We start from the raw sequence: 13691 nt of genomic DNA on the forward strand, positions 1-13691 counted from the left end.
CACTGCTAAGCAGCAGGTTTTGCTAACATGCTTCTAAGGCAGGTACAAGGGTGATTTAGGCTGCAATCCTAAACTTGCTTGTCTAGAAGTAAGTGCTACAGAACTCAGCAGGATTCAGTTCCATCCATTAGTAGTCACATTGTTGCAATGTACATTAGGTCACCTTGCTTGGTTTTAAGATATCGATTTCAAACCACTAAAAATGAAAGCCAACATTATTCCGTTTTCTCCTCCCAATGCACTTTCAAACGCCTGTCCTAAAAAATGCAAGGAGAGGGCACTTGATGATATATGTATTTCACTGCTGTGTTTGGCAAGCCTATGGAAGCTGGTCAGCCAAATTTATGGTTTGCTAGTAAAACAATCTTTCTAAGTACATTTGCACACATGTTAAGATTCATGCCTTATAAAGTGTGAATAAAGTAGTGTCAGAAATAGTCTACAGTAAAGATGTTTTGACAGATGCTCATAGAGGAAAACAAATGTGAGCATCTCCTGAAAAGAATGACAATTTACAATCTACCTGAAGAATTGGAAGAATTTCAAGCAAGGGAGCTACTAACTCAATGCATTAAAAATGGGTAGAAAAGCAAGCAGTGACTGAAAAAAGGACCAAGATAGGTCCACCACTATAACGTACTGCAAGTGTGCACACTTTAGACCAATAGTAGTTGTCCTGTCAAGGATGGAGAGCTCTTTTGTCACATCCAGCTGTTCAAAAGAAAGAGGAATTTATTGAATCTTTTAATGTATTTTATGCTGTTGCCAGAAATGTATGTCATGGGCATGAAGACCAACTGTGATCCACATGCATCATGCTTAAATGTTACAGGTGGGATAGGGATCATTTGTTGTGTGTGTTTGGTGGGATTTTAGTACCAAGTTTAATATGTTCATCAACCATGATAACGTGTGTGACTAATTGGTCAGGACTCCTTGTTATGTTTCATCAATATATCAGTATACTAAAAACGTGCAACACATTTTTCCATTAATCAAAAATAAGTGGAGAATAAGTGGAGTGAAATCAGTACACCCAGATAAAAGTATTTTCAAAATGTAACTTTTTGCTGCAATTATACTAAAGATATGATATGAGAGGCTGGTGAAATTATATTATCAGCCATAAGACAAACCAGTACATGGCGGAAAATAAAGGAATTCAAGTATATCTACAGCTTAGTAGCAGAGTGCAGCAATATTCCCCTACCCACTGTGGCTAGCAACTGATATTCAGATGCATACTACCCCCAAAACTGGAGATAATTTAGCCATCCTGAGTAGGGCCACTGAAAGCCTTGTCCTCCGTTAATTTGTTTAATTTCCTTTTAAAACCATCTCAGAAAGCGGTCATTCCCCCAACTCATGGAAGTACATTCCATAGCTATAAACTTTGCACTGTGTGAGAAAGTACTTTCCTTTTGTTTCTCTGGAATTCAATGACTGATCCCTAAATTCTAGTGAAATGAGAGGAGGAGAAATACTTCTCTCTCTCCACTTTCCCCCACATCATGATTTTGTACTTCTGCCTAATACGTCACTGAATATAAAAGGGAAAAGAAAGTAGGGTATAGAACCTTCTACCACATAAAAAAGAAATGTCTGATATATCAGATACACTTCAAAACAATAGTCAAAAATAGTCATCTTGACATTTTCCTTTGGCACCGTTCTGTTTCTGACTTTTGACTGAAGTCATTTGCCAGTAACCCATTGCCAGTAAGACAATAATGGGATAGATGGACAAAACAGCCTGACTTGATTTAAAGCAACTTCATTCAGTTAATTTTTAGAACAATAATATGTTTAGATCTGTTCTTTAGAATGGAGAGGAATGCCACATTCTAAATTACCTACATCAGAATTCAGGATAGAGCATTAGAGCTGCAAGAAGTACAATATCTGTGAGTTATAAAGGATTCATGTTTAGATGTATTTTTTCTATCTATTTCTCCAGTCTGGGCTTTAGGAGAACTATCCTGAAGGTTACACTTTATATTTAAAAAGAAAAGAAAAGAAAAGAAGAATTGCAAACAGATGATGACACATAAATAATTTCACTTCATGCTCACATTGGAAACTACAATAGGCCATAGCTTTAAGTGCAAAGCACTTCATGTACATATGCAGAAACACATGCGTATGCAATTATTGCAAGCCATAAGAAACATTATTCTGTACCTAGAACTACTCTGTGTGCAGAAAATTGATATCTGAAGTATCTTTTACTCCACAAATCCCATTTTTAATAGGATTATTCCTGAGTAAATTAATTGTGGACTGATGCCTAAATGTTAATCCAGAAGGCATTTGTATACACATGCTTTTCCAAGTTCAAATGCAACTATAAAAATCTAAATATATTAAGAGTTTTTAGGATCAAAGTGTGCTGGTGGGGGTGCTTTTTAGTTTCCTGCAAATTACTGAACTAAAATGCATCACCAAGCTTTTTCCTCTCCCTTGTATAAGGCTTCGCCTTTCAAATATCTATACCGTCACTATCTACCCGCATTAGAAAAAAATATAAAAATTGAAGAAGGAATTTTACAACGGCAAACAGATATGATGCTTTGATGCTATACTTTAAAATCAAAATGTTGAGAATCAGACACCGTGCATTTTAAACTTGGATCGCCATGTAGCTTTTTTCTTTTTACCACTTCTAAGCAAAAAAAAAAAAAAAAGGCCAGTTTTAGCCAAATTTAAAATTCATAATACAAATCCTATTGTGAACAGACCTGGGATCAAGAGTTTTGTGTGTCAGCCACTAAACAAGGCCAAGCACTGAATCAGTGTTAAATTCCTCACATGCAGCTACGCCCAGTTAATCTGCTTGAAAGCAGCAAACTATGTAAATCTACTTATGCTAGTGAGATAAACATTACAGTCATCAAAAATGTAACAACATGCAACAAGAATGACTGTTACTTGGCAAAAGTGGATGTTGGGGAGGGGAGCTAAACACCTCACAAAACAGGTTGTCTTACAACCAACTCATTTTCAAGCAGTACTCACTGGCAACACACACACACACACACACACACACACCAACTTCTTCCCCTAGTCAAGTTTCTCCACCAGCACTGCAGAGGCACAAACTGCATACAGAACTTCAACAGCAAACCATGCTTTCCTAAGGAAAGCTTAAATCAGTTTTTGCTTTCACATTTGCAATTGAAATGCATTTGAGAAGCCACTCTCTTGTCTCACACTAAGATTCACAAGAAACAAAATTCCAGGCTAAATTTGCATCACCTGTGAAAACACCCCAATTCTCTATTCATATAGCAATACCCAGGAGTCTCAAAGAAATGTCTCTGATTTATACAAAGCAAAGAGGAAAAACCAGACTGCATAAACAGGTTTCTGAAACGGTTAAGACAAAAAACGTATTTGGTAAAAGAGTTAAAATTTGATAGTGCTCCAAGGTAGCCTCTTTTAAATATTGTCTAAAGTAAAGCATCAATAACTTTTAAAGACATCACTGCTCTTGCTTGGAAGATTATGATTTGTATCTGGATATTCTAGAAAAAGAACACATGCGCATTTCAGCTGTGTTCCATTAGTCTGTATTACCTAGCCACAGTTTCCAAAGTAATTCTGACCTGAGCAAAAGAGGACTTCAGCATGCTCCATTCTGACCACGATGCAGGAAAATCCTGTTTAAACAGATGACTTCAGAGATCAGTGTTCACTGTTCACCATAACAGTAGAATACAGGAAAAGATTAGGCACCACCTATCTCTTTCTGACCTGAAAAAAGAGAGATCTAGCTGACTGGCTCCTATGACTAATGTAGACGAGAAGCAGAAAGCAGTCTAGCAGGTCTTTACTCAAAGTACTGTAATTATATATTCTTCTGTAACGTGAACAGGTTATTTAAGCAGCAATACACTCATGCGCATATGGAAGACACATGAACATTTTTTCAACGTTTTGAAATTAATGCACAATTTCTTTCTACAAAAGTTGTCAAGAAAGTGTCTTCCCTTTGCCTTATGCATTGTCCCAAGGTTGTCCAGGCTCTAGGACCTAGGACAGACCATCCTTCTCTACCTCTTCAGTGGGAGTAAGCCCTCTGAGCTGAAAGGAACTTCATTTCAAGAAGACATGTATGGGACTATCCTGTGACATATACTAAGAGCGCCTCAATGATAGTTCAAAAGATTTTGGAACCCAGACTTTATTATCTTGTAGTACGATATCATAATAACATATATGCTTTGTTTTTGTTTTGTTTTAACTCTATTATTTTGTCTGATCAACAACAAAAGCATATGTGTTCTTATGATATATGCTTCATGAAAAGGCACATTTATGCTCTATTATGACTTATAGTTATTTAAAAAGGGATATAATGTGAGAATAATGTATTGAATTTTATTGGATTTTTCTAACTTAATGAAAAAACTGGGAAACATACTGGAGCGGGTGTGTTGTGTGTGTGTGTGTAACCTGCACTGAAAAGCTTAACATGGGTTGTTAAATTTTCTATTTTAAAATATTAGGATAATTTTAGGGTGAAATAAGAATACCTGCACATTAAAAACCAGACAACCACTTTTTTATCACCTAGATTCATAAAGACATCTCCAAAAAGACATCACGAAAAGCACTTTTGAGTGATGAGGAGCCACAGTTGTCCCCAATTAAAATCAACAGGAGCTTATGCAGGCAAGAATGCAGGCACACTCAGCCTTCCCTGTGTGGGAAGTGTTTCACCAAAGAATGGCTTGACACCAATAAAAGGAATCTTTGGTACCCAGGGTCTTAGGACCACATAATGACCACACATTCGTTTTTTCCGCTCCCCATTGAAAAAGAAGTCTGTTTGTTTTTCTGATTCAGTCAGCCCTTTTAGCTCTTTGAATTCAAGGAGTGCACTGTGAAAAGAAGAGCATCTTATCAGTGTGTTCCAGACCAGCAGGCCGACTCACATCCGCATGCAAAACATACACCCCTTCCAAGTGAAAGGCTTGCCCTCTGCACTCCCCCACCCCACCCCGCCTTTCATCACCAACAGCCCATGGTGCCACTGACAAATCAATGAACACACAAGACTCCAAAAAGTGCCTGGCTTAATTAACTAGCTTTTCAGACTCCAACACTCCCTAAGTATTTGTTTACATAGTATTTGCAGACCGAATAATGCTATCCTTTACTGTACCATCCACACAGTAATAGTTCTCTATTAAAAAGTGAGAGGATACCAGCTAACCAACAGTATCCACTAACTATGCCAACTAATGAAATTTACCAACACTTACAAATTAAGGCTTTTAAAATTTGGTAAAACATGAAAAAAAAAAAGGGTTTTCATCGTTCAAAGTACTTTATGAAATTCACAACATCCTCAAAAACTATTGGTGAGGTGGCTTTAAAAATTAAATCAGTACTCCATGAAATCCTTGGCAGACGTATATATTGTACAGTAACTATTCTCTGCCTACAATAAAGTCAAAGACAGGCCAATTTTGCTATTTTATTTATTTATTTTATTCATTAAATTTATATGTCACTCTTCATTGTAAGGTATCAGGGCGGTTTGCAGAATAAAATACAGGACAAAAACCTGTAAATAAGTAAAATGAATCAGCAAAACAATACCCCCCATGCCTGTAAAGTTACAATAATTAACTTATTTAACCACTTACATTGGTGTAATCTCACTGAAGTCATCACAGACACTGATTCACTTCCTTTAAGCTACTGAGAACAGGCCCAACTCCCCACCACAAGAAAACCATGAGTTCTTATTTTCTAACACAATTTCTTCCTGATCATCTCTAAAAGAGGATTCACAAACACGCACACACAATACATGCATACCCAAACAAAGAAACACACAACAGCAAAAGAACTTTGTGGAAGGCAGCAAAGTAAAAAATGAATGAACCACAACTGCTTCATAATGAACAACGTAGCACTCAGAAGATTGTTGAAGGAGGCATTTCCAACTGCCATCTTATTTTTAAAAGCAGGTTATTGGTGCAACAACAATTGTACAAACTCTGCCTACTACGATGTCCTTTTTCGGCATAATTAAATCAGCATGTCAGACTGAGGCAGATTCATCCTATTTATTAGAATCCAATTTTCCTACAGTCTGAGACAGGATGGAGAAGGAAGTGGGCGGGAAACAAATCCATAAGAATTTTGCATCTAGTTACCCCTTAACACGTTTTAAACATTATTCCTTAAGATTAAAGAATGGCAATGGGAGCAATTACACATGTTTTTTCCTTACATATTATTATTATTATTATTATTATTATTATTATTATTATTATTATTATTATTATTATTCTAAAAGGGTGTCTTATCCCAAATGTATTTTGTTTTTGTTCTTTTACCTGGGGGGATATTTCCCACAAGTACGGGCCATCAAGACCCGCGACCGCACTACTTTGGGGGTGGCTTTTTATTTTAATTTAAGGATATAAGTGAAGTCCTCCTACTTGGCTGTTTCAGTAAAAACGGAAACGGTCGGTCTCAAAGTTTCGATTTCCAAATCATGTTGTCGCAGGCTCTAGAAAGCCAAAAGGAAAAAAAGAAAAAAGAGGGGGCGGGAGCCAAAGAGGGGGAAAAACCCCCTAACTTGTTGCTCGGAGCCTGTTAGGGAGGTCCCCCTGGGCTGCAGTGGTTGTACCACCTAGGAAAGTTGCCCAATCTGGCACCTCCTGCTCAACCCAATTACGACGAGGCAAAAGATGTCCTTTCTTAATTCTCCAGGGGTGGGGTGGGAAGGAGAGAGGAGGTTAAGGAAGATCGCACGTGACATAAACTTAAAAGAGACACAGACTTCTTGTCTATAGCCCCCCCTCCCCCCGGGCGGTGGGGGTGGGGTGGCCCGAAGACGCTTCCTCCGCAAGAGCAAGCCCCGACGCCTCCAAGTCCCCACCCCTCTTCCCTTCCCCGAGACCTCCTCCGCCTCTCCCCCTGCCATACCCACCCACAAATATTATAACGCGATTCCCCACCCCCACCCCCGTTTACCTGCTTTCTATAAGGAGTCCTGCCGCCGCCCGCAGAGCTGCTGCTGCTGCTGCTGCTGTTGGGGAAAATCATCGCCCAGCCAAACAGCGAGCCTCCCCTCCGCCCGGGAAGCAACTTTGGAGGCAACTTGGCCGGCGCGCGATTCAGGGAGGCGGCCGCGGGGAAGTGCCTCTCCCTCGCCGGCTGCTGGGACTGGGCTCCTCTTCTGCTGCCGCTGGCTGGCTCGACGCCTCTGCCGCCGCCGCCGCCACCGCCGCCGCCTCCACCCTCTTCTTCTCCCTTGGCTGAGTCTCTCATGCAACGCCGCTGCCGCTGCTGCGCGTCCTCCTTCCCCTCTCCCCGGATCCCTGGCGGCTGCAAAGCCAGGCTGGACGCAGACAATCAGCCCAGCCTGCCAGCCATAAAAGTCACTTCATTGATCGATCTACTACGATCCGCGGCGGCGACTTCTGCACCTACTCTCGGCCTCAACCACCGCCCAGAGAGGGAGAGAGAAACACACACACACACACACACACACACACACACACACACACACACAGAGGCTGAGAGCGCGCAACCGAAGAGGAGGGAGGAGGTGGGGGGGAAGGAACAGCCCAGGGCAGGCACCGCGCCGCCTCCACGCCTCCAAGCTGCAGCGGCGACAGTGAAGTCTTGGGCACTCGGCGCCGCTTGCCTTTGTCCCCCGAGGGGCGGGCTGCTCCCCCGAGCGCGCGGGGTTCTGCGCCGGCAGGAGGCGTCGGCCGCTCCCTTCCCCCCTGCCCGTCCCGCCGAATGGTTGGTTCTGCCTCCCGCATACCGCGCATTCCTCGGGGCAGCCAGTCAGTCGGCGCGCTCGGCCGCCCCTCGCCTCTTTGCGCGCACCAGCGGCAGCAGCGCTGCTCTCTACGTGCCGGCCCGGTGGCGGGCGGGGGAGAAGGGATCGAGCGAGTGTGTGGGAAGGGGAACCCAGAGAGCCCCCCAGCGACACCTTCGTCTACCTTGGAGAACAAAGAAACCCACATTTGGCCAAAGGACTCGCGCTCTTCCCCGCCGTAAATCTCATGGGGAAAGCGCGAAATGTCTGCGGGTCTGTTTGAGAGGGAAACGAGAGAAACTGCCAAGGGATTGCGCCCTCCCAAGCCTCTCGCGTTGCGTTTTCGCCTACGAGCCCCGTAGTGGGCGCGGAAAACCGCGCACCATTTTACTTTCTGTGTTCAAGGAGAGGCCCAGTTGTCAGTGGCCGACTCCAGCTTCTTGCAGATGGCTTGGAAAGGGCCCAGCCTTCACGAAGGCGCAGCCAGGACGCTTCCCGTCTTCCCAAACACTTTAGGTCACAGGGAGAAAGCTACTTTTACCAACAGGCTCAGAAGCCAGAGAATTAATTCGCGCTCCACTCACTGCAGAGTTTGGCACGAACTTTTCGACTCGTGCCACATCAAGGGACGAAACTAAAACGCGCCTCTCTCCACCCCACCTCCCTACCCCAATGTCCCCGGGGAGACTGCAAGCCAGCCTAGTGGCAGAGGAAAGAATGTGCGTGCGTAAAAACTTGACAGAGGACTCCAAAGCTTGTGCCAAAGCCTTGTGATCTCCAGTAATATGATCCCCGACACAGGCGCATACAGAGATTCTGAAACTGCTATTAAAGCGCCAAACCCCGCTCTTCAAGTAACTGCGTTCTTATTAACTACGAGATCAACTTTTTAAAATGACCTAATTTTCGTATACGGAGCGGCCCGCCCAATAGCAGTCAGGCGGCCAACAACAGTCAGCCCAATAAAACGACGAATATCTGTAAAGTAGACGCACTGGTTTTTATGTCCCCTTAAGTTGCTTCGCTGTGGATTTGATTTGTTGAATGAACAACGAAAATGAGAGATATTCTGGAATCTTAATTTGGGAGTAGGAAGCTTAAAAATCTACTTGTATCTTCCCTCTAAAAGTAACTCCCAACAAAAAACATCAACAGTAGTATGGGTTGTACGTTCGTAATGGCTACAAAATTGGATGGTTAGATTGCAGACAACCACAAACGTGAATAAGATTCTGCAGAGTAAGAGGACAATAGGTTGCAACCTTGTTTCTTTTCTTTTCTCTGGGGGCACTGATTGACTATGGCTGCAAAGTCTAGACTTCAATGTTACACAGGAACATTACTTTGTTTCAACATGGTAACCCTGCGGCCAAAAAGTCTTTCTAGCCTGGGAATGTAGGAGGAAACAAGCCAGTTTTTTAAAGCATGTTGGCTTTACAAGAATAAAAACTGCATTTTTACCACCTGGCCCTATACGTGTTTACTTGGATGTAAGACACTGTGTTAAATGGTATTTACTCCACATTTTAAGTGTGCACAAGAGTACCACGCTAATACTTAGATGAGCTGCCCAATTTATGCCCATCTTGGGTAGGGGGGGAACCTAGGTTTTCCTCATTCACCACTACCCCATATATTACACAACTGAGCAATTATGGAAACTCCAGGTTTTGACAACTTGGGAACTGTCCACTCATTTGCCAGTTACCGTTAACAATGAAGAGTCACAAGCACTGGCTCCTGTTTAACTTGCTATCTGTGCAACTGAAAACATGCCACAACTAAACAGCAAATAAATGAAGAACTCCTAAATATGGAATTTACACTTCTGTTCTAAAATTAAACTTGACCTTTGAATGATAATGTAGCGCATCATCTGCTTGCTTCTAAACAATGACTATATGCCCTTATGGGAAAAGTCTCCACACCTTAATTTTATTATAGTATCACATACAGATGACCTGAGCAAATAGATGCATTTCCAGTGAGACAGAAAAGGAAACAGAGTTTTGCTGCACAGCTCTACGCAGTGTTGCATCATGACATGGTTTCTTTTACTATACAGTGGACGCTCGGGTTGCGAACGTGATCCGTGCAGGATGCATGTTTGCAACCTGCAGTGTTCACAACCTGCAGTGGCGCATCTGCGCATGCACGGGTTGCGATTCAGTGCACATGCGCAAAGTGCGATTTAGCGCTTCTGCGTATGTGCGGCTGCCAAAACCCGGAAGTAACCCGTTCTGGTACTTCCGGGTTTTGGCGGGTGTGTAACCCCAAAAAACGCAACCTGAGGCGGCTGTAACCCGAGGTATGACTGTACTGGCAAGTCAAGCAATGCTGGCACATTAGCACGGCACTTAGCCTTAGTTTTATACACCTTTTTCCTCATCACTGAAATAAGGGAAAGAGAAAGATGGGATGAGGCCACAGTGAGGAAGTCCTCATAAAGAGTGAACCTGCATAATATCTAAAAGTAATTTGGAACATTAGGGTAACCTTTACTAATCTAATATTTGGTAGGATGATGTTACAAGATGATTTAAATTGAAAGTGGTGTTTGGTTCCTAATCCCACATGCTGCCAGCACTCTTACCTCATTTTGTAAATTGCATAGCTCTAGGCTTGAAGTGTGTGATTTTTATTATTATTTAAAAAAAGCTTTCTAAGATTATTAATTGTGGCTTATTTATAGTATGGTACAATTTGTGACCTGACACTAGTTCAACGATTCTTGGTTACTGTGAATTGTGATACATTGTTTTTCATGAATTGTTTGTATTCTGTGTTGAATCACTTACAGTGGTACCTCGGGTTAAGTACTTAATTTATTCCGGAGGTCTGTTCTTAACCTGAAACTGTTCTTAACCTGAAGCACCACTTTAGCTAATGGGGCCTCTTGCTGCTGCCGCACCGCCAAAGCACGATTTCTGCTCTCATCCTGAAGCAAAGTTCTTAACCAGAAGTACTATTTCTGGGTTAGCGGAGTCTGTAACCTGAAGCGTATGTAAGCCGAGGTACCACTGTATAATTGTTTTTTAGCCCTGAATTATTTTGTTGTATGTTACCTTAATATGATGTGAATCAGAGGCAGTATATACATATTTGAAATGAATACAAAAAAGTAAAGAAACACATTTTGCTGCTTTTTGCTATTCTTATGAGTACAGCTTAGAATTTGGAAAAATGCAGCTACAGCTCATGGTTTGTTGCAAGCAAGACAAATCATTTTATCTCCACACCATTAAAAAGGATGCCTGCAAATCAAGTTCTGTTAAAACTTCTGTTAAAAGTTCTGTAGGACACTTCTTAAGACTATTTGGCAACTAAACTTTCACTGATAGCCAACACTCCACTAGCCAACCATTGGCCTAGACATGCTGCAGAGCCTTATACCTACTGAACAAGTTGGTTCAACAACTTGGAATAATTTATTTTATTTTTTTCATTCATTCGGTTTGTACACTGCCCTTCCTCCATAGAGGAAAGAGGAATATGGGTACTGTACCAGGATAATAAATATCAATATGTGATACTGAGGAAGGCAATCTTTTAGGTACTTGGGTCCCAAGTCTTTTAGGGCTTTGTATGCTAGTATTATGGGACATGGGTGGTGCTGTGGGTTAAACTACAGAGCCTAGGACTTGCCGATCAGAAGGTCAGAGATTCAAATCCCTGCCATGGGGTGAGCTCCCATTGCTCGGTCCCTGCTCCTGCCAACCTAGCAGTTTGAAAGCACGTCAACGTGCAAGTAGATAAATAGGTACTGCTCCGGTGGGAAGGTAAACGGCGTTTCCGTGAGCTGTTCTGGTTCGCCAGAAGCAGCTTCATCATGCTGGCCACATGACCCAGAAGCTGTACGCCGGCTCCCTCGGCCAATAAAGTGAGATGAGTGCCGCAACCCCAGAGTCGGCCACGACTGGACCTAATGGTCAGGGGTCCCTTTACCCTTTACCTTTATGCTAGTATTGGGCCCAGTAACTCATTGGCAGCTTTCATGGTACATGGCCCTATCAGACTTCCCCTCTTACCAACCTAGCAGTCACATTCTGCACGAGCTGCAGACTCCAGACCACTTCAAGGGGAGTCCCACACAGAGTGCACTGCAGTAGTCCAAGTGGGAGCTCATGAGAACATCGGCAGCTAAGGCCAAGCAGTCTTGATCCAGGAACAGCTGTAGCTGCCAAACCAGTCTAAGCAGGGCATAAACATTCCTAGCTACAGAAGCCATTATGACTCTAGTGAGAAAACTGGAAGCCAGGAATAGTCCCATATTATGTAATAAATAGAACAACTGCTCCATTGCTTGACATGCTACCAATTCTGCAGGCATATCTGTGTTGCAAATTAAGCTACACATCTGCACTGCAGACTCAGCTATCACGGTTTATTTAAACTTGCAGCTCTTTGAATTGATATTGACCTCAAAAGTGCCACTCCCAGGCTTCTTTGGGGTTCACATGCTAGTCAAAATATATGCTCACATTATTTCCAAACTGACTGAAATTTGTAGTGCAGCAGGTCTGTGTAGGTTATGCTTCATACACAGACATTCTGTTCCATGTTCTACATACATCCTCATTCGTATTTCTAATACAAAGGTTTTGCCTTTTTTTTAAGCTGCAAATTTTTTTCCTATGCTCCCTCATCAGCAAAAATTGTCCTTATTTTAATGCACAAAGAAATTCTTCCTCGATATCAACAAAATTGCACTTGTTTGGCAAATGTTAGTAATCAGGTAAAGAGTTGACAACTGTGACCAGTTTCCTCTCTTCTTATTTACACCTGCCAAATGCCTTTCTCTTTCTCCCCCGCCAGCCTGACAATATTTCTGTGCTCAAGGTCTCTCGAGTAGACCAATCACCCTGGAATAGTTCCATAATATGGGTGTGATGTGTGGCAGTTTTAAAGGTGAGTAGTAGTGTTGTTTCCATTTGTAATGAAAAGTCTCTCATTCCATCCCACTCACAAACTGTGCTACTTCCTCTTTGATAGTGTAACTATTCCGGAACTACCCCATACTAGCAGTGCCGGATTTATGTATAGGCTAAGTAGGCTGAAGCCTAGGGCCTCTAAATCTAGGTGGCCTCGGCAGCCCTCCCACTCCCCAGTAGACAGTCTCCCCTCTCCCAAAATTGCAAACCCAAGACTTCATGCGAGGGCAGGGAAACTAAGGCCCAGCAACTATGAGACTCAGGGCTAGCCAGTGGGGCCCAATTTGAAGCAGTGGCCCCAGTTGACAGCCAAAGTCTGCAAAATCTTATAGATATAAATAAAATCCATGTAGATTGCCCTGGTGCAGGGGCCCCCTTAGGAGTGGCCTACGGGGCCCAATTTGGCCCAATTGCTCCAATTGCCTTAAGGTCAGCCCTGATGAGACTGTGCAGGGATTGGACTGACAAGCCCTGCACCTTCCAGGTCCCTGGTGTCACCATTCAGAGTACAGACTCAAGGACTTGTTATGGAAATAAAGGAAATCAGTTTTCTCACCTCTTCCCCCTCCCCAAACCCTGAGACAATGAGCCCAGCCACCTTTTATTCACAGTTGCATAAGCACTACACTACAGCATGGCCATAAACTTGTACGTTCAACCACTGAAATATACACCCAATATGTAGCAATGGAGATTTATGTTACTGCTTTATGAATGAACACTGTGTTTTATGAATTGACTCTGTATTTTGTGAATTACCTAAAAGCCACCAATAGGGAGCTCTAGAATCTGACAGCTAACCAATTGGGTACTACCAAACAGCGATCCCTATTGTTGAAAGCAGGTAACCAGCAGGGAATGCTGCAGCTCAGCCTTTGCACTGTTGACTGAACACCCCCTGCTGGGCAGATAATGGAGAAAGCTTGTAAATTGTATCCCTTCTGACATCCTGCTGGTGTAAACCCTGG

The 13691-nt window shown here is 42.8% G+C and overlaps 1 protein-coding gene across 4 annotated transcripts in view; it reads right to left on the reverse strand.

The window, feature by feature from the left end:
- RBMS1 (RNA binding motif single stranded interacting protein 1) overlaps window positions 1-13691 on the reverse strand; it is a 126068-nt gene that overhangs the window by 70516 nt on the left and 41861 nt on the right. For 2 of the 4 annotated variants that reach the window (XM_081872732.1, XM_081872731.1), the window contains exon 1: window positions 6997-7467. The exons of the other annotated variants lie outside the window; for them this stretch is intronic. In XM_081872732.1, coding sequence (XP_081728858.1) covers window positions 6997-7293 — 297 coding nt within the window. In that variant the 5' untranslated portion in view covers window positions 7294-7467. Of the gene's footprint in view, window positions 1-6996; window positions 7468-13691 lie in introns of those variants that run through there. 4 annotated transcript variants of the gene reach the window in all.

The sequence above is a fragment of the Podarcis erhardii genome (genome assembly GCF_964252035.2).
Source record: "Podarcis erhardii genome assembly, chromosome: 1".
Taxonomy (NCBI): domain Eukaryota; kingdom Metazoa; phylum Chordata; class Lepidosauria; order Squamata; family Lacertidae; genus Podarcis; species Podarcis erhardii.